The sequence below is a fragment of the Nycticebus coucang genome, chromosome 9 (genome assembly GCF_027406575.1).
Source record: "Nycticebus coucang isolate mNycCou1 chromosome 9, mNycCou1.pri, whole genome shotgun sequence".
Lineage (NCBI taxonomy): Eukaryota > Metazoa > Chordata > Mammalia > Primates > Lorisidae > Nycticebus > Nycticebus coucang.
In genome coordinates, this window is record NC_069788.1 from 116,690,083 (window position 1) to 116,717,272 (window position 27,190).

The 27,190-nt window shown below is 42.9% G+C and overlaps 1 protein-coding gene across 7 annotated transcripts in view; it reads right to left on the bottom strand.

Annotated features, from left to right (window-relative positions):
- The window catches only part of EXD2 (exonuclease 3'-5' domain containing 2), a 70,995-nt gene that overhangs the window by 37,766 nt on the left and 6,039 nt on the right, over nucleotides 1–27,190 (bottom strand). For 4 of the 7 annotated variants that reach the window (XM_053603025.1, XM_053603026.1, XM_053603024.1 and 1 more), the window contains 2 exons: nucleotides 14,943–15,342; nucleotides 1,214–1,470 (listed from right to left, as the gene is read on the bottom strand). In XM_053603025.1, coding sequence (XP_053459000.1) covers nucleotides 1,214–1,470; nucleotides 14,943–15,293 — 608 coding nt within the window. In that variant the 5' untranslated portion in view covers nucleotides 15,294–15,342. Of the gene's footprint in view, nucleotides 1–1,213; nucleotides 1,471–14,942; nucleotides 15,343–27,121; nucleotides 27,145–27,190 lie in introns of those variants that run through there. The other 3 variants (XM_053603030.1, XM_053603029.1, XM_053603028.1) reach the window with 2 other exon arrangements.

A 27,190-nucleotide genomic window follows, 5' to 3' on the forward strand; every position in this document is an offset into this window, starting at 1 on the left:
CACTGAATACAGCATGCCGTGGCTCAGCATCTATAGCTTAGTGGTTAGGGTGCCGGCCACATACACCAGGGCTGGTGGGTTAGAACCTAGCCTGGGCCTGCTAAACAAACAAACAAAAAGAAATAAAGAAAGAAAAGCCAGGCATGGGTGGCGCCTGTGGCTCAAGGGGTAGGGCGCCGGTCCCATATGCCGGAGGTGGCGGGTTCAAACCCAGCCCCGGCCAAAAAACAAAAAAACAAAACAAAAAAAAAAAAAAAGAAAAGCCAGGCATTGTGGCAGAGGCCTGTAGTCCCAGCTACTAGGAAGGCTGAGGCAAGACAATCACTTGAGCCTAAGAGTTTGAGGTTGCTGTGAGCTATGACATCACTGCACTCTACAAAGGGCAATAAAGTGAGACTCTGTCTCCAAAAAAAAAATTAAATAAATAAAGCATGCAGTCTAAAGCAGCCAGCTGCTATCCAGCCAGTTGCTACCATCTACAATTATGCAATCAGTTTAGTTAGATCATCTACTTTTTTTTTTTTGGAGCCAGAACCGCAAGCTGTCGCTCTGGGTAGAGTGCTGTAGCATCACAGCTCACAGCAACTTCTAACTCCTGGGCTTAAGTGATTCTCTTGCCGCAGTCTCTCAAGTAGCCTGCCACAATGCCCACCTATTTTTTGGTTGTAGTTGTCATTGTTGTTTGACAGGCCCGGGTTGGATTCGAACCCACGAGCTCTGGTGTATGCAGCTAGCGCCTTAGCCACTTGACCTACAGGCAACAAGCCAGATCATCTACTTTTTTAAGAGAAGCCAGAAATATAGAATTTTATATTCAATCTTCTGGACTTAAAAAATATTTTTCCAAAAAGATCATATAGGAAAAAATAAAACCAAAAAAACATCTGTAGCTCTGCTTTAGTTGGTGAGGCAATCAGTTTATAACATGTAGTTTACATGGCTCAGGGCCCATGCTCAGTGGTTAGAGCACCAGCCATAGGGACATGTAGTTTACAAAGACATTTTATTAATGTCTCATCCAGAAAGACCGAGTGCTAGGTAACTAAAGTTGTCTCAGAAATTGCAATGTCTCCTCACAAATTCAGTATGCACGTCAGAAGCCTCTAGGTTTCTAGAATTGACATGTTTCATTACTGATTCCCAGTAATCAGCAAATCCTGCTAAAATAATTGCCCCACAGCTACAAGAATCACAGCACGCATACAAACTGCACCTCTGCCGCAAGGCTAGGTATCGTAGGTCCAGGAATCCTCTAACAACAAGGCCATAATCCTGAAGAAGCTTGCTGGCATCCTCTGAACATCCCACTCCGACTTTCAAGATGGTGCCATCTGCTAAAACATCCAGTAATGTTCTTGGTAGTGTTTTTCCTCCACAGATCAGCTTGGGCAAGCGAACCAAGACACACAGGCCACTTGGGGAGGCCATCTGTAGAAGTGACAGAGGATTGGCTTTCCCTTCCAGATTCACCTGCAACAAAGGAAGACAGGGCTAATGTTCACACTCTATTCTAGCACAGCAGCCATCACGACATAAAACTAAGACAAAAATATCTATGAGGCACATCCTTAACTTCCCAAAGGAACTACCTAAACAGATTTTGGTTTCAATCTATGGATGAGCCTATACTAACAAATGCACTAGACTTCGTGAAGCAGCAACCTAAACAAAGGTTACCGAGGTTACAAAACCAGGGCTTGAAGTACGACCCATCCATAAATAGTGACCAGATAACAAAGAGGGGCTCTGGCACATACATTGGCAAAGTCATCTGAAACATACTGATTGTAAAAGGTGAAGGAAAAAGGGCTAAGAAGTAGAGTGCCAAATGATAAACATACTCTTCATTATCCAGACTCTCTGCAGTGGTTCTCAACCTTCCTAACGCCATGAACCTTTAATATAGTTCCTCATGTAGTGGTGACCCCCAACCATAAAATTATTTTCGTTGCTACTTCATGTGGATCATTGTAGCACAAGTGTGAGCTACCGTGCCTGGCATTTTCTCTTTTTTTTAGAAAGACAGGGTCATGGGTGGCACCTACTGCTCAGTGGGTAGGGCACTGGCCCCATATACAGAGGGTGGCAGGTTCGAACCTGGCCCCAGCCAGCTAAAACAGCAGCGGCAACTGCAACAAAATATAGCCGGGGGTTGCAGCAGGCGCCTGTAGTCCCAGGTATTCGGGAGGCTGAGGCAAGAAAATCGCTCAAGCCCAAGAGTTGGAGGTTGTTGGGAGCTGTGACGCCACTGCACTTTACCAAGAGCGACAGAGTGAGATTCTATCTCAAAAAAAAAGACAAAGTCTTGCTCTGTCACCCAGGCTGAAGTACACTGGTGTGATAATAGTTCACTGTAACCTCTAACTCCTGGGGTCAAGTGATCCTCCTGCCTCAGCCTCCCAAAGTGCTAGGATTACAGGCATGAGCCACTGCACCCAGCTTAAAATCCAATTTTTTAAAAGATGTAGGAAATAGGGCCGCGCTTGTGGCTCAGTGAGTAGGGCGCTGGCCCCATATGCCAAGGGTGGTGGGTTCAAACCTAGCCCCGGCCAAACTGCAACAACAAAGAAATAGCTGGGTATTGTGGCAGGCACCTGTAGTCCCAGCTGCTTGGGAGGCTGAGGCAAGAGAATCGCGTAAGCCCAAGAGTTAGAGGTTTCTGTGAGCCGTGTGATGTCATGGCACTCTACCCGAGGGCAGTATAGTGAGACTCTGTCTCTACAAAAAAAAAAAGATGTAGGAAATAGGGCGATGCCTGTGGCTCAGTGAGTAGGGCACTGGCCCCATATACCAAGGGTGGCGGGTTTGAACCCGGCCCCAGTCAAACTGCAACAAAAAATAGCCGAGCGTTGTGGTGGGCTCCTGTAGTCCCAGCTATTCAGAGGCTTAAGCAAGAGAATCTCCTAAGCCCAAGAGCTGGAGGTTGCTGTGAGCTATGATGCCACAGCATACTACTGAGAGCAACAAAGTGAAACTCTATCTCTAAAAAACAAAATAAATAAGCAAACTGAGGATAGCGAAATTAAAAAATAATAATAGCAAAATAAATACATAAATAAGTAAAACAGGGCAGCACCTGTGGCTCAGTGGGTGGGGCGCTGGCCCCATATACCGAGGGTGGTAGGTTCAAACCTGGCCCCGGGCAAACTGCAACAAAAAAATAGCCAGGCGTTGTGGCAGGCGCCTGTAGTCCCAGCTACTAGGGAGGCTGAGGCAAGAGAATTGCCTAAACCCAGGAGGTGGAAGTTGCTGTGAACTGTGTGATGCCACAGCCCTCTACCGAGGATGATAAAGTGAGACTCTGTCTCTACAAAAAAAAAAAAAAAAAAAAAAGATGTAGGAAATGCAGTAATGTAAATAAATGGTACCTACTAACATCATAAATTCTGGTAACACAAAGTGCTTCTCAGTATATTCATATATATTGAACATAATAAGTTAGGGCTTTTATGTCTTTAGAGATTAAAAATAACTTTATATATTAAATGATCTAGATTTGAGGCCAGGCCCAGTGTCTCACAACTGTAATCCTAGCACATTGGAAAGCCAAGGTACAAGAATTGCTTGAGGCTGGGAGCTTGAGACCAGCCTGACCAAGAGTGAGACTTTGTCTCTACAAAAAATGGAAAAATTAGCTGGTCCTGGTGGCGTGTGCCTAAAGTCCCAGCTCCTTGGGAGGCTGAGGGAGGAGGACTGCTTGAGCCCAGGAGTTTGAGGTTGCAGTGAGCTCTCAGGTGACAAAGACCCTTCCTCAAAAAAAAAAGGCGGCGCCTGTGGCTCAGTCGGTAAGGTGCCGGCCCCATATACTAAGGGTGGCGGGTTCAAACCCGGCCCTGGCTGAACTGCAACCGAAAAATAGCCGGGCGTTGTGGCGGGCGCCTGTAGTCCCAGCTACTCGGGAGGCTGAGGCAAGAGAATCGCTTAAGCCCAGGAGTTGGAGGTTGCTGTGAGCTGTGTGATGCCATGGCACTCTACCGAGGGCCATAAAGCGAGACTCTGTCTCTACAAAAAAAAAAAAAAGAAAGAAATCTAGGTTTAATCTTATAAGGAGCATAGATAAGATTGAGAAAATGCTGAAAGCTAAGTATGTTATCCCGAGGAGAATTTACATAGAAAATTCACACATTTTTCAAGGGATTAAAGATTCCCTAAAGCTATCCCTGGAACCCAGATTAAACATCCAATAAATTCCAATCCTTCTCGCATTTTAGGAGAGGAAACTTAGAGCCTATAGGTGAATCAGTTTGACCAAATACGGGCAGATCATAGCAAAGCCGGAGTCTATAACCAAAATTTTCAAATCTCTCAAAAAATTCTCAAATGAGAGTAATTTTGCCCCCTAATGGATCTATGACAATGTTTGGAGAAATTTTGTTTAGCAGGCCCAGGCCAGGTTCAGACCCACCAGCCCCGGAGCATGTGGCCGGCACCCAGCCTATATTTACTACTTTAAAAAGTAACACATTGGAGGCAGCGCCTGTGGCTCAGTGAGTAGGGCGCCGGCCCCATATGCCGAGGGTGGCGGGTTCAAACCCAGCCCCGGCCAAACTGCAACAGAAAATAGCTGGGCGTTGTGGCGGGCGCCTGTAGTCCCAGCTGCTCCGGAGGCTGAGGCAAGCGAAACGCGTAAGCCCATGAGTTAGAGGTTGCTGTGAGCCGTGTGACGCCACGGCACTCTACCCAAGGGCGGTACAGTGCGACTCTGTCTCTACAAAAAAAAAAAAAAAAAAAAAAGTAACACATTGGAAAAAAAAAAAAAGTAACACATTGGGCCAGGAGCAGTGGCTCACACCTGTAATCCTAGCACTCTGGGAGGCCTATGTGGATGGACTGCCTGAGCTCAGAAGTTCAAGAACAGCCTGAGCAAGAGTGTGACTCCATCTCTACTAAAAAAATGAAAAACTGAGGCAAGAGAATCGCTGAGCCCAAGAGTTTGAGGTTGCTGTGAGCTATGACACCATGGCACTCTACCAAGGGTGACAAAGTGAGACTCTGTCTCAAAAAAACATAATAAAAATAATAAAAAAATAAAAAGTAACACATTTAATTTCATTATCATTATTTAATCCAGTAATCACTGGGATTTTTAAAACTTGAAAAAAATGTTTTTAAAGCCTACAATACCCATTTCTCCCAGGTCATCTCCCATCCAACTAACTATAACTAGGCCCAATATGGCGTAGCTTCTGAGATCAGACAAGATCTAGCATGTTCAGGGTGGTATGGCAGTACACTGGGGAGGGTTTTTTTTTTTTTTTTGTAGAGACAGAGTCTCACTATACTGCCGTCGGGTAGAGTGCCGTGGTGTCACACGGCTCACAGCAACCTCTAACTCTTGGGCTTACGCAATTCTCTTGCCTCAGCCTCCCAAGCAGCTGGGACTACAGGCGCCCGCCACAACGCCCGGCTATTTTTTGTTATAGTTTGGCCGGGGCTGGGTTTGAACCCACCACCCTCGGCATATGGGGCCGGCGCCCTACTCACTGAGCCACAGGCGCTGCCCATGGGGAGGGTTTTTTTTATTGATTAATCAACCTGTATAAAAATGTTTGAGACATATGCTATGAATTACATCATGTTATACTATACTCACTAAATGTATACAAATTAAAAAATTTAAGAGAATAATACCATCAATAATGACAGATAAATTTTCTAAAACTCTTCTGTGTCTCAGTGATTCATTTAGATAGAAAACATGGGGTTAGCCGTCCTCCTTCTAGGGGCTAGTGGATAATCCATTTTCTTTTTTTTTTTTAAGGGACAGAGTCTCACTTTGTTGCCCTTAGTAGAGTACCGTTGACATCACAGCTCACAGCAGCCTCCAACTCCTGGGCTTAGGTGATTGTCTTGCCTCAGCCTCCTGAGTAGCTGGGACTACAGGCACCCGCCACAACACCTGGCTATTTTTTGTTGCAGTTTGGCCGGGGCCGGGTTCGGGCCAGGGCCGGGTTCCCACCACCCTCAGTGTATGGGGCCAGCGTCATACCCATTTGAGTCACAGACACCGCCCAGATAATCCATTTTAGCTTCAGTATTTTTAAAAATTCAGAGCTGATAGTTTCTGGAAAGGCTGGTTGATTCTTTTAAACTCCCAGGAGATGACAACAGAGAGTAAATATGATATGGGGCCCTGTTCTAGGATAGAACAGGTGAACTAGAGAACACCCTAGTTCAGGGGTCCTCAAACTATGGCCCGCAGGCCACATGAGGTGGTGTGATTGTATTTGTTCCCGTTTTGTTTGTTTACTTCAAAATAATAATATATGTGCAGTGTGCATAGGAATTTGTTCATAGTTTTGTTGTTTTTTTTTTTTAACTATAGTCAGGCCCTCCAACGGTCTGAGAGACAGTGAACTGGCCCCCTGTTTAAAAAGTTTGAGGACCCCTGAAGTTTGTAGAGTTTATCCATTAGTGAAATTATTATTATTTTTTTTTAGGCAGAGTCTCACTCTCTCACCCTCATAGAGTGCCATGGTGTCATAGCTCATAGCATCTTCAAACTCCTAGACTCAAGCGATCCTCCTGCCTCAGCCTCATGGATAGCTGGGACTACAGGCATCCACCACCCCACCCGACTAGTTTTTTCTATTTTCAGTAGAGACAGTCTCGCTCTGTGTCAAACTGCTAAGCTCAAGCAATCTAACCACCCAGTTTCCCAGACTGCCAGAATTACAGGCATGAATCACTATGCCCGGCCAACATCAGTGAAATGTAGACTATGGCTTTGAGATAGATATGAGCTTATTCTGTTCAAGCAACGGAGTAAAGGCCAATGTGGCTGGACAATAATAAGAGCATAGGAAGAGAGTAGAAAATGAAATCAGAGATGTTGAGAGAAGCCAGACCATGTAAATCCTTGAGAGCATGTATGTGATTGAGATACCTAGATTTTATTCTAAGCATGGAAGGGTTTTAAGCAGAGGACTGACATTACCTGATTTTGTGGGGTTTTTTTTCCCTTTCTTTTCTTTGATACAGGATCTCATTTTGTTATCTGGGATAGAATTTAGTGGCAGAATCATAGCTTGCTACAATCTCCATCTCCTTAAACAATCTTCCTGGCTCAGACTCCTGAGTAGCTACCATACCCAGATGAATTTTCTTTTTTCTTTTTTTTTTTTGTAGAGGCTGGAGTCTCGCTATTTTGCTCAAGGTGGTCTCAAATTACTGGCCTCAAACCATCCTCTTACCTCTGCCTCCTAAATTGTTGGGATTATAGGCACGAGCCACCATGCCAGCCTGATATGCATCTTTAAAACACTACTTTGGTTACCATATGGAGAAAGGATGTAGGTGCATGAGAGTCAAAGCAGGGAGCCAGTCAGAAGGTTGCTGTAGTAGTTCAGATGAGAGATGCTTGAGGCTTGGGCTAAGGAGGTAGTAGAGGAGATACAGAGAAAGATGAATTCAAAATACATTTTGGAGATAGCACTGATAACACTTCCTAAATGGGAAGGAAAGGGCCAGTAGCAAGGAAAAAGGCATAAACTTCAGACAGGCCTAAAGCCTGGGCCTGAGGAAGGATGGTCCTGGGGAAATGACTTTCTCTTAGTTCAATCTTTATTGTACCAATTATTTGAACTTGTCAAGCAAGAACTATGTAGCCTAAATCTTTAGGCAGGAAAAGATCAGGCAGGAATCAGGGGGCCAGAAAGGCATTTAACATTTTTATCCCCAACTGTTCAGGAAAAAGGCAATAATAGCATTTAAAACGTGGCAGAAGGCCCCATGCAGTGGCTCACACCTGTAATCCTAGCACTCTGGGAGGCTAAGGCAGGAAGTTCCCTTGAGCTCAGGAATTCAGTCTGAGCAAGCAAGCAGGAGTTTGAGGTTGCTGTGAGATACAACATCATAGCACTCTACTGAGGGCAACAGAGTGAGACTCTGTCTGAAAAGAAATAAAAAATAAATAAAAATAAAATTAAAAGACTTGGTGCCCATAGCTCAGTGGTTAGGATGCCGACCACATACACAAGGCAGGTGGTTTCCAACCCAGTCCAGGCCAGCTAAACAACAATGACAACAGCAACAAAAAATAGCTGGGTGTTATGGCAGGCGCCTGTAGTTACAGCTACTTGGGAGGCTGTGGCAAGAGAATCGCTTAAGCCCAAGATTTTGAGGTTGCTGTGAGCTGTGACACCACAGCACTCTACGAAGGGCAATATAGCGAGACTCTGTCTCAAAAAAATAAATAAATAGGGCAGCGCCTGTGGCTCAAGGAGTAGGGTGCCGGGCCCATGTACCAGAGGTGGCGAGTTCAAACCCAGCCCCAGACAAAAACTGCAAATAAATAAATAAATAAAAAGAATCCTCATTCTGGAGAGGTTATTTATCCACAGTTATACATCACTGTGAGTAACTTGGGAACCTAGAAACCCACACCTATATAGTGTATGTTAACTGTTCTCATCATAAAAGAATGGTAACTATGTGAGGTAATGTATTTGTTAAGTAGGCAAATTTAACTATTTTATAATCTACATATACTTTAAACATTACTACAGTATATATTAATACAGAGAATTTCATCTGTCAATTAAAAAACCTTCAATATCATAAGGAAGTCAATTCCCTACAAACTGATCTATTAATCCAATGTGATCAAAATCTCAAATTTCTTTGTAGAACCTAAAAATCTGATTCTAAAATGTGTAAGAAAATGCAAAAGACCCCAAATATCCAACATATTATGGAAAAAAGAATACGATGGCAGGTCTTGCTATCCCCAATATCCAGAGCCATTCTAGAACAGTAATTAAAATGGTTTAGGAACACTGGTGCACGAATAGAAAAACATACCAAGAGAGAACCCAGAAACAGATCTACATGTACAGAGACTTGTTCTGTGATACGGTGGTTTTGCAGAGCAGAAAAGAAAGGTCTATCCTTTCTTTTTTTTTGAGACAGAGCTTCAAGCTGTCGCCCTGGGTAGAGTGCCATGGCATCACAGCTCACAGTAAACTCTAACTCCTGGGCTTAAGCGATTCTCTTGCCTCAGCCTCCCAAGTAGCTGGGACTCAGGTGCTCGCCACAATGCCCAGCTATTTTTTGGTTGTAGTTGTCATTGCTGTTTGGCAGGCCCGGGTTGGATTTGAACCGGCCAGCTCCGATGTATGTGGCTGGTGCCCTAGCCGTTTGAGCTACAGGCGCCAAGACAGAAAGGTCTATCTTTTTAATTCACAATTCTAGAAAGATGGGACATGCCAGTAGAAAAAATCTGAAACTTAACCCTATCTTACATCATTATAAAAACATGGCAAAAAATTCAAGTACACTGTAAATCTAAACATACAAGGTTAAAACCACAAAACCTCAAGAAAATAATACAGGAGAATATGTTCATGACTATGGATAGGGAAAGACTTAATAAACTGTACCACGTAGATCTTCTATTTATCAAAAGAAAATACTAAAAGAATGTAAAGGCAGGCCCGGTGCCCGTAGCACAGTGGTTACGGCACCAGCGACATACATCGAGGCTGGCAGGTTCGAACCCAGCCCAGGCCAGCTGAGCAGCAGTGACAACTGCAACAGAAAAATAGCTGGGCTTTGTGGTGGCTCCTGTAATCCCAGCTACTTGGGAGGCTAAGGCAAGAGAATCGCTTAAGCCCAAGAGTTGGAGGTTGCTGTGATCTGTGACACTGCGGCACTCTACTGAGGGCAACATAGTGAGACTCTGCCTCAAAAAAAACCCAAAAAATTCATAGAGTGGGAGAAGATATTCATAATATACAGAGAGCCCATATCCAAAATTTATAAAGAACTCCTACAAATCAATAGGAAAAGACAATTCATGCCAGACACGGTGGCTCACGCCTGTAATCCTCGCACTCTGGGAGGCCGAGGTGGGAGGATCGCCTGAGCTTATGAGTTGAAGACCTGTCTGAGCAAAAGTGAGACCCCATTCGCTACTAAAAATAGAAAATCTAAGGCAAGAGGATTGCTTGAGCCAAAGAGTTTGAGGTTACTGTGAGCCATGATACCATGGCACTCTACCCAGGGCTACAGCCTGAAAATCTGTCTACAAGAAAACAAACAAACAAAAAAGAGAATATTTAAATGACTAATAAAATATAAAAAGAACCCAAATTTTATTACTAATCAGGAAAATGCAAATTAAAATCACAATGAAATATTACTACAAATGTATCCGAACATATAAAATTTTTTAAAATGACAAGAGCAAGTGTTGAGGAAGATGCAAGACAAAGGAAATTTTCATGTAGTATAATTTTATATAAGGGAGTTAAATTAGTACAACACTTCTGGAAACAGTTGGAAACAATGAAAACACATATACTACTGATAGGAAGGTGAATTCATAAAACAACTTTGGAAAACAGTGGCATTTTCTATAAAAGTTAAAGATGCACGTGTGCACACACACACACACACACGCACACACACAAACTCACAGAACTGCACTCCCAGAAACACATATCCAATAACGGTGAGTGTAAATGTTTGTTTGCAGCATTCTTTGTCAAGAGTATCAAAATGTACATAATCCAAATTTCTATCAATAATAGATGGGTGAATAAATCATGGTACATACCATGGAATATGAAATGGCAAGGACTCACAGTCACACATAAATCTCACAAACACAATGTTTAGCAAAAGAAGCTAGACACAGGGCAGTGCCTGTGGCTCAGTGGGTAGGGCACCGGCCCCACATACCGAGGGTGGTGGGTTCAAACCTGGCCCCAGCCAAACTGCAACAAAAAAAAATAGCTGGAGGCTCGGCGCCTGTGGCTCAAGGGGCTAAGGCGCCAGACACATACACCTGAGCTGGTGGGTTGGAATCCAGCCCAGGCCCGCCAAACAACAATGACGGCTGCAACCAAAAAATTGCTGGGGTTGTGGCAGGCACCTATAGTCCCAGCTACTTGGGGGGCAGAGGTAGGAAACTCGCTTGAGCCCAGGAGTTGGAGGTTGCTGTGAGCTGTGATGCCACAGCACTCTACCCAGGTGACAGCTTGAGGCTCTGTCTCAAAAAAAAAAAAAAAAAAAAAATAGCTGGTGTTGTGACGGGCGCCTGTAGTCCCAGCTACTTGGGAGGATGAAGCAAGAGAATCGCCTAAGCCCAGGAGTTGGAGGTTGCTGTGACCTGTGATTCCACAGCACTCTACTGAGGGTAACAAAGTGAGACTCTGTCCTAAAAAAAAAAAAAAGAAGAAGATAAGACACAATACATACTCAATGATTTTATTTACATTAATTAAAAAAAAAAAAAAGGCAAAGGCTCAGCCCCCATAGCTACTGGTTACAGCACCAGCCACATACACTGAAGGTGGCAAGTTTGAACCCGCCCTGGGCCAGCTAACAAACAATGACAACTACAACAACAAAAAAAAAGCCAGGTGTTGTGGCAGGCATCTGTAGTCCCAGCTACTTGGGAGGCTGAGGCAAGAGAATTGCTTGAACCCAAGAGTTTGAGGTTGTTGTGAGCTGTGATGCCACAGCACTCTACCGAGGGTGACATAATGAGACTCTGTCTCAAAAAAAACAGACAAAACCAAATTACAGTGCTTAGGGAGACATATTTAAATAGTAAAAGTATAAAGAGAAGAATAAAGTAAATACCATGAAACAGAATGATAACCCTCAGGAAGAAGTGGGGGGATAATGATTACAGAGGGGCACAGGGAACTTCTAGACTACTAGCAATCTTGAATTTCTTGACCTAATTTCTAGTTATGTAACTATTTTCTCTACATAATCATTCAGTTGTTTATTTTTGACTTAGGCATTATTTTAGTGGAAAAATTACTTTTATATATTTTTTTTCAGAATATTACAGGGCAAGTATTTTTCTTGATGTGTTCTATTTTACAATAAAAAAGGCTAAAAAACTCAATGAACAGGTTGAATAATATATTAAACAAAGCTAAATTAAGAAAAGGGGAACTAAAAAAAAGATCTGAAGAAATTGTACAGAATGAATCTAAAGAGACTAAGGTATATCAAATATGTAAGATATTACTGACATGGAGGATAGCATGAAAAGCTTAGAACATATCTCTTCAAGTTCTAGCAAAAAGCAGAAAACAAAACAGGATACAGACAATCTTCAGAGAGAATTTAAAAATTGATCAAAGATATCCAATCCTCTATCCAGATCTCTCTCTGAATCCCAAGCTGGAAATATAGAAAGAAAACAATACCTAGATTCATTATAGTGAATCTCCAAAACCACAAACTCCAAGGGAAGATCTTAAAAAGAGCTATGAAACACTAGATTGTCTGTAAAGAACCAACACAGAGAGGGACAGTTATCTTTAACAGCAACAATGAAAGCCAGAAGACAATCTTGAAAATGATAAATTGGGATGCTGTCCTGGGAGGAAGGAGGCTGTGGTGACAGAAGGACTGAGATAGGAGATGTTTTTAAGCCTGGCCCTAACGGCGTTAGTGGTGTATCACGCAGCAGCTATAAAGACGATGACAGCGGTGGCCATGCCAAGGCACTCACACTCGTTCAGGGCATAAACTCTCCTTTGCAGGCTGGCCTGCATTCTGATCCAGAATGAGAAGACTGACAAAAGCAGCAGTTAGCTGAACAGCTATAAAATGCCCAGATATGGGTTCACAAAACCAATTCAGAGAGAAAATTCTGACATGATAGCAATATGGTAGAGAAACACCTGGCTATTTTCTTTGTTGTTATTGTTGTAGTTGTCATTGTTGTTTGGCAGGCCAGGGCTGGGTTCGAACCCGCCAGCTCCAGTGTATGTGGCTTGCACCCTAGCTGTTTGAGCTATAGGAACTGAGCCTAAATTATGTACTCTTTAAAGACATAATGCTATCGTACATTTAATAAACTATAGTATAGTGTAAATATAACTTTTATATGCAACAGGAAATCAAAAAACTCACATGACTGGCTTTATATTTATTATATATTATATTCCAAGGGCCTAGAACCAAACCAGTAAACTCTCTGAGTTATGCCCCTACCCTGAAAATTAAATGTGATGATGTAAGCAAAACAGAATAGTGCATAGCTTAAACAAAGTTTCAGATAGTAACTATTATCTTTTCGAATCCTAATTTGAGGCTTGGCACCTGTAACTCAGTGGCTAGGGCACCAGCCACATATATGGGAGCTGGCAGGTTCAAATCTAGCCCAGGCCTGCCAAACAGTGACAACCAAAAAATAGCCGGGTGCTGTGGCAGGTGCCTATAGTCCCAGCTACTTGGGAGGCTGAGGCAAGAGAATTGCTTACGCCCAGGAGGCTGAGGTTGTTGTGAGCTGTGACACTACAAAACTCTATGGAGAGCAACATAGTGAGACTGTTTCAAAAAAAATAATAGGGCAGCACCTGTGGCTCAACGGAGTAGGACGCTGGCCCCATGTGCCAGAGGTGGCAGGTTCAAACCCAGCTCTGGCCAAAAACTGCAAATAATAATAATAATTTGAGTAATAATTCCCATTTAAATACACCTCCTTAACTATCTTTTCCATGGCATTGTTATAAAACTGCTATTGGAAATATTAATAGCATATGCCAGGCACAGTGGCTCACACTTGTAATCCTAGCAGTCTGGGAGGGTCAGACAAGAGGATCACTTGAGCTCAGGAGTTTGAGACCAGCTTGAACAAGAGTGAGATCCCATCTCTGCTAAAAATAGAAAAATTAGCTGTTATAGTCCCAGATACTAGAGAAGCTGAGAAAGGAGGATTGCTTAAGCCCAGTAATTTGAGGTTGTTGTGAGCTAGGCTGACACCACAGTACTCTAACCTGGGCAGCAAAGTAAGACTCTGTCTCAAAAACAAAGAAAGAAAGATTAATAGTGGTTAATATTAGCTAGTTGTCCTTTAATCTTATTATTATTTGTTGAAACTGTGTTGAGTGCTCTACAGTGATAATCTATTTGAATCCTTAGAAAAGCCATGGGGGGGGTGGCGCCTGTGACTCAAAGGAGTAGGGCACTGGCCCCATATGCTGGAGTTTTCGGGTTCAAACCCAGCCCTGGCCAAAAACTGCAAAAAAAAAAAAAAGAAAAGAAAAGCCACGGGAGATAAGTACCATTACATCCTATTACAAATAATTAAACTGAAACTCAGAAAGACTAAGTAGCTTGTCCAAGTCCATAGAACCATAAGCGATAAAAATGGAACTCATATAGGTCTAACTCCAGAATCCATGATTGTAAGAACTTCCCTAAACTAAGAAGAGCAGTTACTTCTGCTGAAATCTACTTAAGAGTAAGTTGAGGCTGGGCGAGGTGGCTCACCCCTAATCCTAGCACTCTGAGAGGTTAAGGCAGGTTGATTGCTTGAGCTCAGGATTTTGATACCAGCCTGAGTAAGAGAGAGACCCTGTCTCTACTAAAAATAGAAAAACTAGATGGGTGTTATGGTGGGTGTCTGTAGTCCCAGCTACTCAGGAGACTGGGGGAGGATCTCGAGTCCAAGAAACTGAAGTTGTTATGAGCTATGATGACACCACTGTACACCACTCAGGGTGACAGGGTAAGATTTGGTAAGAAAGGAAAGAAAGAGAGAGAGAAAAAGAAAGAAAGAAGGTGTAAGTTGAAAACAAGCTAATTGTCCTTTCATCTTATTCTCTACTTGACCAGCGAAGGCCCCTAGTTAGAAAAGCAGAAGTGGGCTCGGCGCCTGTGGCTCAAGCAGCTAAGGCGCCAGCCACATACACCTGAGCTGGCAGGTTCAAATCCAGCCTGGGCCTGCCAAACAATGATGGCTGCAACCAAAAAATACCGTCCGTTGTGGCGGGCGTTGTGGCGGGCGCCCAGCTACTTGGGAGGCGGAGGCAGGAGAATCGCTTGAGCCCAGGAGTTGGAGGTTACTGTGAGCTGTGATGCCATGGCAGTCTACCTAGGGCGACAGCTTGAGGCTCTGTCTCAAAAAAAAAAAAAAAGAAAGAAAGAAAGAAAAGAAGTGATTTTTTTGTTTTGTTTTTTTAACTTACCCACTCACAATCGATTCCAAGTACTGGAAAATCTTCTAATTCACTTCTAAGCAAGGGCTCGATATGATCCCACTCTGCCTCCTGAGACACAGTCACCACTTTGGCTTCTAGGAGTCTCTCCTCCCACGAGGCTCTAGGGGCAGTGGAGGACAGCTGAGACTCTTCTGGAGGGGAAAGCTCTTTACTGCCTGGCACTTTCTCCTGCTGCTGCTGCTGCTGCTGCTGCTGCTGCTGGGCTACGCGGTTCCTTTTACTCCTTCGGTGCTGGATGCCTTTCCAGAGGACAAAACCCCCCACAGCCATGCCCAAAAGGGTGGTCACTGTCAAAGCCACTAAGTTCTGTCTAGACATCTTCTTCAACTTTTCTACTGCTTAGGAAAGCAATCACTAATGCCACAATCTGCAAAACAAATGGCAAGAATACATTTATATACAGAATATAAACCTACATGTAAACAAGTTTTCTACTAAAAATTGTTCCACTTATAATCTTTGTCCCCAGAAACTAAAATAACTGGTATAAATTGCCACATTAAACAGCAAAATTTAAATTTTTCATTTTTGTACTCTAAACTCCATCTTTATCACCATGCTTACTCCAGAAATGCCACCTGCCCTCTGCCAGTTTCCCGGGGCTCTCTTAATGATATAAAATTATAGCAATCAAAATAATAAGTGAGACTCTCACTTCCAATCGCACATTATTGAATTAATTTTTTCACTAATGGATCTTCTGCACAGTGTTTGCATTTTAAGCCTTTAATCACCTAACAGTTGAATAAAAGCCTTTGGTTCTCAATTTAAAAAAAAATCTTAATCATCAGTAAGTTGGTGGGGAGATTTTTTTATTTTTCTGGAAGGTGTGAGCAGTGGAGGAGTGGAGGAAACAAGCCTGAGTAAACACTTTTCTGTTGCTTCTGGAATCTCAGTAGTTTTCCACAGAACCTGGTTTAGGTACCTCAGATAAGGAAGGGTAGTACATAAAGGAAAAGACCAGAAAAGAAAAAGGAAAGGGTAGAACTCAGGCATCCAAGACACCTAGAAGGAGGTGAAAACTGATATGTCCGCAGGGCAAGAAGGTTAATGTACAGAAATGAAGCTGCAAAATCGTCCCTTTTCCATTTTTCTTATACTATGTGGCTTTCTCTAGGTATCTTTTATTTTCCCACTTTTGAGAGATAAATGAGTTATACAAAACTATTTCTGTACTACTAAAATAACAATAGTAATAGGTGCAACAATAAATGGTGAGTGGCCCTTGGCCTCAGGGACAGGGAGAAAACATGGGGCAACAACCATTCACCACAAGCTGACAGACCTTGTGCAGGAAAAAGGCCCAGAGTGGTCAGCTACTTTGCTTATTGAAGAGAAGTCAGGTATCTGAATTGTACATGAAACATCATGATTTTTAAATGTTAGCTGTAAATTTACATTTTTTTGTTATTTTTTGTTTTTGAAACAAGGTCTTGCTATGTTGCCCAGGCTGGTCACTAAATGTACAGTTGGATTACCTGAGCTCACGAGAGCTCTCGAGACCAGCCTAAGCCAAAGGGACACCCCATCTCTAAAAACAGCCAGGCATTATGGCAGGCACCTGTAGTCCCAGCTATTCGGGAGGCTGAGGCAAGAGGATATTGTGCTAGCCAAAAAAAGACACTCTGGGCACTGGAATTCCCACCTGTGTGCTTTGGCCTAAAATCTAAACTTCCCAAAGGCTGAGCAATCTACCGTACCCTGCATACACTCCACTATGACTGAAAGTTTCCCAATGAATGTATACTGTTTTGTTCTTTTAAAAAACTTTTTCAGGAGGCAGCATCTGTGGTTCAGTTAGTAGGGTGCCGGCCCCATATACCGGGGGTCGTGGGTTCGAACCCAGCCCTGGCCAAACTGTAACAAAAAATAGCTGGGTGTTGTGGCAGGCACCTATGATTCCAGCTACTCAGGAGACTGAGGCAAGAGAATTGCCTAAGCCCAGGAGTTGGAGGTTGCTGTGAGCTGTGACACCACGGCACTCTACCAAGGGTGATAATGTGAGACTCTGTCTAAAAAAAAAAAAAAAAAAAAAAAACTTTTTCAGGCCAGCAGCGGTGGCTAATGCTTATAATCCTAGCGCTCTGAAAGGCGGAAGTGGGGGGACTGCTTGAGCTCAGAAGTTTGAGACCAGCCTGAGCAAGAGTAAGACCCCCATCTCTACTAAAAATAAAAAAAATAGCCGGTGTTTCGGCAGGCACCTGTAATCCCAGCTACTCAGAAGGCTGAGGCAAGAAGATTGCTCAAGCCCAAGAGTTTGAGGTTATTGTGAGCTATGGTGCCATGGTCCTCGTGACAAAATGAGACTCTGTTTAAAAAAAAAAATTTTTTTTTCAACAACTAATTTTTAAAAATAATTTCATATTTACAACAACCTTGGAGTGCAATCACACCTCCAGAGAAATTCGGCTAGAACCTAAGAAAAATGGAATCACGAAATTATTAGAGGCTCAGCGCCTATAGCTCATCGGCTAGGACGTCAACCACATACACTGGAGCTGGCGGGTTCGAACCCAGCCTAGGGCTGCCAAATAACAATGACTACAACCAAAAAATAGCCAGGAGACATAGTGAGACTCTGTCTCAAAAAATTATGGGCAGCACCTGTGGCTCAAAAGACCAGGGCACGGGTCCCACATGCCGGAGGTGGTGGATCCAAACCCAGCCCTGGCCAAAAACTGCAAAAAAAAAAAAAAATTATTACAATATTAATAAAAAAACTATACTGTTTTTAAAATAACTTTTTTTTTTTTTTTTTTTGAGACAGTGTCTCACTATGTCGACCTCAGTAGAATGCCATGGCATCACAGCTCACAGCAACCTCAAACTCTTGGGCTTAAGTGATTCTCTTGCCTCAGTCTCACAAGTAGATGGGACTACAGGCGCCCACCACAACACCTGGCTATTTTTTGGTTGTAGTTGTCATTGCTGTTTGGCAGGCCCAGGCTGGATTCCAACCTGCCAGCTCTGGTGTACGTGGCTGCCGCCCTAGCCACTGAGCTATAGGTCCTGAGTCTGTTTTTAAAATAACTTTATGCTAAAAAGTACAGTAAGTACACTTATATATGTTCTCTAATTCTTTTATTAAAGAAGAAACTGGGGCTTTTATTCTTTTTTTTTGGAGACAGAGCCTCACTATGTCACCCTCAGTAGAGTGCCGTGGCGTCACAGCTCACAGTAACCTCAAACTCTTGGGCTTAAGCGATTCTCTTGCCTCAGCCTCCCAAGCAGCTGGGACTACAGGTGCCCGCCACAATACCTGGCAATTTTCTTGTTTGTAGTTGTCATTGTTGTTCAGCTGGCCCAGGCCGGGCTCGAATCCACCAGCCTCAGTGCATGTGGCTGGCGCCCTAACTACTGTGCTACAGGGTAACGAGTCTTTTTCTTTTCTTATGTTTTTTTTTGTTTTTTGAGACAGTGTCTCACTTTGTTGCCCCCAGTAGAGTGCCATGGCGTCATAGCTTACAGCAACCTCTAACTCTTGGGCTCAAGTGATTCTCCTGCCTCAGCCTCCTGAGTAGCTGGGATTACAGGCGCCTGCCAGAACCCCTGGCTATTTTTAGAGATGGGGTCTCGCTCTAGCTCAGACCTGCCTCGACTTCCTAGAGTGCTGGGATTACAGGCGTGAGCCACTGTGCCAAATAACTTGTATAGAGACTTCTGGTTAAAATAATCTGAGAAGACATAAAAATCTTTCCTTTTCCTACTCTAAGCAATACAAATGCTGCAGAAAACACTGAAAACATAAAAGTTTAAGCTCAAAAAAGAAAGATAAATCATTAGGTACCAGAAATGAAGAGGGAACCGACACCAGGTAAAAGATGAAGCTGGGGAGAGACCAGAACTCAACAGCAGCCCCAGCACTGGGGTATACCACTAACCAGAGACAGAATTCTAGGCCACAGGTGCAGGACACAGCTGGGAGTGCCATACTGTCCAGAGACAGGGATTTGAAAGTGTTCACCCACCTTGGCCCAGACAAGCTACCTGCCCAGGCAAAGAGTATGAACACTGTCGCTCATGAGAGAACACTTTTGGGCAGGTGCAGGGACCAAGTTCATATTGTCCTCATAAAAGAAAATCATGAGGCAAGAAATTACATTAAAACTGATTCAGAATCAGTAAACTCTGTTGAAATCAGATAGTCAATCATAAAAATGGATATTTATGGAAAAAACTGTTACGTATGTTCCTACCATATAAGAAATGTTCAGGACTTCCATGAAAGGGCACCTCACAAATGAATCAAACCAAAATAAAACTCTAAAGCCAGGGCGGTGCCTGTGGCTCAAAGGAATGGGGCGCTGGCCCCATGTGCCAGAGGTAGCTGGGTTCAGGCCCAGCCCCGGCCAAAAACTGCAAAAAAACAAAACAAAACTCTAAAGCCAATGAAAATACTGACCGGCAAGGTGGCTCATGCCTGTAATCCTAGCACTATGGAAGATTGAGGCAAGTGGATTGCTTGAGCTCAGGAGAGTGAGTCCCCATCTCTAAAAAACAGCCAGGTGAGCTCAATGCCTGTTGCTCAGTGGGTAGGGTATCGGCCACATACACCCAGTCTGGCAGGTTCAAACCTGGCCCGGGCCAGCTAAAACAACAGACAATTGCAACAACAACAATAAAAAAAACAAAATAGCCAGGCATTGTGGTGGGCGCTTGTAGTCCTAGCTACTTGCAAGGCTGAGGCAAGAGAATTGCTTAAGCCCAAGAGTTGGAGGTTGTTGTGGGCTATGAACGCCACAGCACTCTACCAAGGGCAACATAGTGAGACTCTGTCTCAAAAAAAAAAAAAAAAATTAGGGGGCGGCGCCTGTGGCTCAGTCAGTAAGGTGCCGGCCCCATATACTGAGGGTGGCGGGTTCAAACCCGGCCCCGGCTGAACTGCAACCAAAAAATAGCTGGGCGTTGTGGCGGGCGCCTGTAGTCCCAGCTACTCGGGAGGCTGAGGCAAGAGAATCACTTAAGCCCAGGAGTTGGAGGTTGCTGTGAGCTGTGTGATGCCATGGCACTCTACCAAGGGCCATAAAGTGAGACTCTGTCTCTACAAAAAAAAAAAAAAAAATTTTGGAATGTATGAAGGGGGTCAGATTTGGTACCATTCTCTGATGCCCAAGCTGGTTAAATTAAATCTATCCACAAAAAAACTTAACTAAGGCCGGGTGTGATGGCACACCTGCAATACTAGTACTCTGGGAACCCAAGGCAGGAGGATCCCTTGAGCTTGAGAGTGCAGGAACAGCCTGAACAAGAGTGAGACCCTGTCTTTACTAAAAATAGAAAAATTAGCCAGGCGTTGTGGCAGGTGCCCATAGTCCCAGCTACTCAGGAGGCTGAGGCAGGAGGATTGCTTGAACCCAAGAGTTTTAGGTTGCTGTGAGATAGCCTGATGCCCTGGCTCTCTAGCCTGAGCAACAGAATCAACGAGAAGTTCATAGCAGGGTTTTTGTTTTTGTTTTCCAGATTCTCACTCTGGCACCCTGGGTACAGTGCCACTGCAACCTCAAGCTCTTAGGGTCAAGCAATCTTCTTGCCTCAGTTTTTCTATTTTTTGTAGAGATAGGGTCTCACTCTTGCTCAGGCTCGTCTCAAACTCCTGAACTCAAGCAGTCCACCTACCTCAGTCTCCCAGAGTAACAGGTTTGTAGGAGTGTGCCACTGCACCCCCAGTGTTACAGCACTTTTATTCATAATAGACAGAAACTGGAAACAGCCCAGGGGATACAGTCATCAGAGTATACAATGGAATACTAGTCATCAGTATCTATGTTGATACATGCAACATGGATGAACCTAAAACAACTTTAGGCTGATTCAAAATCACATACGAAAGAGATACTGTATAGTTCTATATACATAAAGTTCTAGGACAGCTAAAACTACTCTATGGCAGAAAAACTGAACAGTAATTGCTTCTGGACGATTAGAGAGGGTACAGAGAAGAGACATTTAAGATGAGTTCTTTTTTTTTTTTTGAGACAGAGCCTCAAGCTGTCGCCCTGGGTAGAGTGTCACGGCATCACAGCTCACAGCAACCTCCAACTCCTGGGCTCAAGCGATTCTCCTGCCTCCACCTCCCAAGTAGCTGGGATTACAGGCACCTGCCACAACGCCCACCTGTTTTTTGTTTGCAGCTGTCATTGTTGTTTGGCGGGCTTGGGCTGGATTCGAACCCGCCAGCTCAGGTGTATGTGGCTGGTGCCTTAGCTGCTTGAGCCACAGGTGCCGAGCCAAGATGAGCTCTTAATGACAAAAAAGGAGCTAATAATGCCAAATTCTAGGAAAGAACATTTCAGGAATAAGGGAAAGTTCTGGAATGGTGGTAAAAATCAAACCTTTTTTTCTCACATACCACAGTATGTACAAAGGGGAAAACTCCCTATCTTAGTAGGGGTTTAGATTGATTATACATATATGCATTTGTCAAAATTCAAGGATATTTCTGACATTTCTCCTGTTGTCCTGATGAATGAATGACTGTTGCTTCATTCACTGTCTTATCTTTTCCACTAGAATGTAAATCCCAAGAGAACAGGGACTTTAAATGGCTTTGTCACCTCCATATCCCCAGTAGCTAGCACAAAGCTAGTAATAACAATAAATATTTACTGGGCTGGGCACAGTGGCTCATACCTGTAATCCTAGCACTCCGGGAGGCTGAGGCAGGTGGATTGCCTGAGTTCATAAGTTCCAGACCAGCCTGAGCAAGAGCGAGACCCAGTCTCTAAAAAATAGCCGGGCATTGTGGCAGGGGCCTATAGTCCCAGCTACTTGGGAGGCTGAGGCAGGAGAATCACTCGTACCCAAGAGTTTGAGGTTGCTGTGAGCTATGACACCACACCACTTTACTGAGACAAAGTGAAGAATCTGTCTCAAAAAATTAAAATAAAATAAAACAATAAATATTTACCGAATGAATGAAACTCAATTTGTGGTATTCTATGTTAACATTTTTATGATAAATGTCTCTAATTCAATTATCAGATTACAACATTTTCTTTATTCCAATGAAAAAACAAATCTCCCTTACTGAGTCTTGATATAAAGAGAGTCTTGAGTTAATAGGGGGCTGGGTGTTACAAAGACTGAAACTCACCAGGGGTTTGCTCTGGAATCCCAGCCCTTCATGGAATAGGGAATCCTATCCCTCTCCCATGACTAGAATAATCTGCCATTCTTATTTTTAAAATTTTTATGTAAAATAACAGAATATCAAAACTATAAACAGTGGTTACCTCAGGGTAGTGGGGTTATGAACAATTTTTATTTTTCAAATTTTATAGGAAAATGTACATACTCATAATTAGAAAAACACAATTTTTTAATGCTGTTCTTTACAGATAGGCACTGTAAATATTCCACCTGACAAGACATAAAATCATATTCATGGACTAAATCTCATTTTAATGAATTAAATGATTATGTTAAAATTGTTCAGTAATTAGTATAAGGTAGGCAGTAACACAGGTCCTAGTGTTAAAATCCAGCTTCTGCCACTTGCTAGCAAAATGAACTTGGGCAATTTACTAAACTTCTCTAAGCCTCAGTTTCCTAATCTATAAAGTGAGAAAGATAGCACCTATCATGGAGGATTATTGTGAGGCTTAAATAAGACTATCAATATAATTCATTTAGCATATTGGCTAGCATATGAGGGATCAATAAATGTTGGCTATTACCACTGCAGTTCTATAAAACACAGAACTCCTATTAAAGGAAAACAAAGAATCATAGAGAGAAAATCTGCAAGTCAAATTTGGCTCCCATGCAATTCAAGAATCCTTTCCCCGGTAATCCTGACTGATCATGACCTGGTCTCTGCCTGAATACTTTCTTTTTTTGGCAGTTTTTGGCCAGGGCTGGGTTTGAACCCACCACCTCTGGCATATGGGGCCAGCACCCTACTCCTTTGAGCCACAGGCACCACCCATCTTCCTGAATACTTTCAAGAACAAAGTTCATCAACATTAAGAGGTAGTTTTTGTTCAAAGATTCTTCCAGTCTAAAAGTTGCCAGCATAGAAACTGCTCTATTTGAACCCCATAAATGCATCAATGTACAAAGTTATGATTTAGTAAAAAACAATTAAAATAAAAAAAAGAAATTGTTCTATCTGCTAGCCAGTGAGCCTCTGCAATGAAAAAAGTGTTTACTCTCTTGAGAGCCTGTCAAATATGTGAAGACAGTTCTAAAAACTCCCTTGATAGTGCAGTGCCTGTGGCTCAGTGAATAGGATACGGGCCCCATATGCCAAGGGTGGCAGGTTCGAACCTGGCCCCGGCCAAACTGCAACAAAAAAATAGCCAGGTTGGGTGGTGCCTGTGGCTCAGTGTGTGGGGTGCTGGCCCCATATACTGAGGGTGGTGAGTTCGAGCCCAACCCTGGCCAAACTGCAACAATTAAAAAAAAAAAATAGCCAGGCACTGTGGTGGGCACCTATAGTCCCAGCTACTTGGGAGGCTGAGGCAAGAGAATCACCTTAGCCCAAGAGCTGGAGGTTGCTGTGAGCTGTGACACCATAGCACTCTACCGAAGATGACAAAGTGAGACTCTGTCTCTTTAAAAAGAAAAAAAGACAAGACTCTCTCTTTTTTTTTTTTTTTTTTTGTAGAGACAGAGTCTCACTTTATGGCCCCTTTAACGCCCGGCTAAAGACAAGTCTCTCTTGATAGTCTTCCTATGACCTAGGTTACAGGCCTCTTATCATGCTGGCTATGGCCTTCTGAGACTTCCAAGTCTGTCAATGTGTCTCCTCAAATGTGCCAAGCACATCTGTATTCAATACTTGAGACATGTTTCAACTGATGGAGACTAGAGTGATACTATTATTTCCAAGTATTTGGACATTATATATTTATATTTATATATATATATATATATTTTTTTTTTTTTTAGAGACAGTCTCACTCTGTGCCCTTGGTAGAGTGCTATGGCATCACAGCTCACAGCAACCTCTAACTCTTGGGCTTAAGTGATTCTCTTGCCTCAGCCTCCCAAGTAGCTGGGACTACAGGAGCCTGCCACAATACCTGGCTATTTTTTTGGTTGCAGTTGTCACTGTTTGTTTAGCAGGCCCAGGCCAGGCTTGAACCTGCCAGCCTTGGTGTATGTGGCAGCCACCCTACTCGCTGAACAATGGGCGCCAAGCCTGGACATTATATTTTATTAACGCTGTATGAAATGATGTATTTTTAGTAATAGAAATTACTATTATTGGGTCATAAAAAGTTTGTGGTAAATTGGGCAGCACCTGTAGCTCAGTTGGCAAGGGCGCCAGCCACATACAACCCACCACTAGGGTGGCAGGTTCAAACACAGCCCGGGTCTGCTAAACAACAATAAAATCTGCAACCAAAAAATAGCTGGGTGCTGTGGCAGGCTTCTGTAGTCCCAGCTACTTGGGAGACTGAGAGAAGAGAATCGCTTAAGCCCAAGAGTTTGAGGTTGCTGTGAGCTATGATGCTACAGCACTCTACCCAGGGCGACAGCTTGAGACTCTCACAAAAAAATAAATAAATAAAAGTGTGTGGTAAATTAAAAATTCAAATTCGGGTGGCACCTGTGGCTCGTGGGTAGGGTGCCGGCCACATATAACAAGGGTGTCAGGTTCAACCCCAGCCCTGGCCAAACTGCAACAAAAAAATAGCTGAACACCAGCGGTGCATCTTACAAGGGTATATGTGAAACTTGGTAAACGGTCTGTGAAGCTAGTGAATGATGCCCCATGATCATATCAATGTACACAGCTATGATTTAATAAAAAAAAAAAAATAGCTGAGCATTGTGGTGGGAGGCTGAGGGAGAAGAATCACCTAAGCCCAGGAGCTTGAGGTTGCTGTGAGCTGCGTGACGCCATGGCACTCTACCCGAGGGCGATAAAGACTCTGTCTCTAAAAAATAAATAAAAATTCAAATTCACTGATCTCAAATAGAGTTCCCTATTTTATGTATTTGTGATTTATATTTTACACTTAAATCCAAAATTTCTTTTAAATTTCTTCTTGTTTCAGCCAAATGTTTCATCCATGTACACCAATTTGCATCTTGTCTATGCCTTCCCTCTCAAACGTAATTTTTTTTTCAAGACAGTCTCACTTTTTCACTCACACACGCCACACTATCAAGGGAGTCTTTCAAGCTGTCTGCACGTATTTGACAGGCTCTCAAGAGAGTACACATTTTTTTCATTGCAGAGGCTCACTGGGTAGAGTGCCGTGGCATCATAGCTCACAACAACCTCAAACTCTTGGACTCAAGAGATTCTCTTGCCTCAGCCTCCCATGCAGCTGGGACTACAGGCGCCCACCACCAACTCCCTGCTATTTTTAGAGATGGAATCTAGCTCTTGCTCAGTCTGGTCTCCAACTCCTGAGCTCAGGCAATCCACCCACCTCAGCCTCCCAAAGTGCGAGGATTATAGGTATGAGTCACTGCACCCAGCCTTCAACCATAATTTTATATACAAAATTAAATCTTTGTTTTTAAAGAAAATAACATCTCCCTAACATGTACTTTTTAACAGATTCATTTCTATTTGAAAAGGCATTGTGAGTTGTGTGCACGTGTGTGTTTTCCAGCCAAAGGATTTATTCAGCAAACATATATATATATATATATATATATATATAGCACTTTCAATAAGCCAAACACTGTGCTGGACTCTCAATAAAAAGGGTTAACAGACACAGTCTCCAAAAAATTCAGGAATTAGCAAAGCAGAAATACATGTAGTAAGTAAGTTGAAAACAGAGATGACACCAACAGAAGCACATACAAGTACACAAACGGCTTGTACTTGAGTAAGGAGTGGGGGCACTATTAGGAGAAACACGTAATAACACGAGTCTGGTGTTAAAGAATGAGCAAGAGTTCTCCAGGCAGCCAGGCAAGATGGCTCACGCCTGTAATCCCAGCACTTTGGAGGCCAAGCAGATGGATTGCCTGAGCTCACAGGTTCCAGACCAGCCTAAACCACAGCAAGACCTCGTCTCTAAAAATAGTCAGGCATTGTGGCGGGTGCCTGTAGTTCTAGCTACTCTGGAGGCTGAGGCAAGAGAATTGCTTGAGCCCAAGAGGTTGCTGTGAGCTGTGATATCATGGCATTCTACTGAGGGCAACAAAGTAAAACACCGTCTCAAAAAAAACAAAGAGTTCTCCAGTCAGACAGACAGGAAAAAGGTGCGCCAGGCAGAGGGAACAACATGTTAAAGGATATGAAGGAAATGAAACATCATAGCATACGTGAAATGTTTTACTTCAGATGTACTGTAAGTGTGAAATATACACCAAATTTTGATACCTTAATACTAAAAAAAAAAAAAATGTAAGCTGGAAATAGTGGCTCACACCTGTAATCCTAGCACTCTGGGAGGCTGAGGCAGGTGGACTGACTGAGCTCAGGAGTTCTAAACTAGCCTGAGCAAGAGTGAAACCCTATCTCTAAAAAAAATAGAAAAATTAGCTGCACGTTGTAGCAGGTGGCTATAGTCCCAGCTACTAGGGAGGCTGAGGCAGGAGGATGGCTTAAGCCCAAGAGTTTGAGGTTGCTGTGAGGTATGATGCCACAGCACTCTATCCAGGGTGACAGAGTGAGGCTTTGTCACCATTTAAAATAATAAAAACAAAACTATTTTGACAACTGACTCAAAAATTAGTATGAAAAAGACTACTAATAGATGAGAATACTAATTATAAATAATAATATACATGAGCTGACAGAGAATATGACTTCCAAAAATATAATAATCGTGAGAGAATATTTACCCTGTTATATATAGTATATTGAGGTATAACATGCAATTTGACAAAGATTACATAGTGGTACTAGTTCAGCAAAAGTGCAGCAAAAGCACCAAATTGGGAGTAAATATTTAAAACATACATAAATCACAAAAGATTAAACATTACGACATAGAACAGAAGGGAGTCCAGAAAGAGACCCTATATGTGAGAAATTAGCACATGATAAATGTGGCATTTCAAATTAATGGCTGACCAATGGACTAAATAGGTCGTATTTGAAGCGACATTGTTTAGAAAACCACGATCACACACATGCACACAATTCCAGAGGAATTAAAAGAAAAATTCAAACTATTCCTTTAACATGAGTATCTGGAGAAAATACACAGTTATAGGAGAAAACCTACCTTAGAGCAGATTTTTCAACCCCTGTATAGTCAACATTTTAAGATAGAACAATTCTTTGTTGTGTAAAG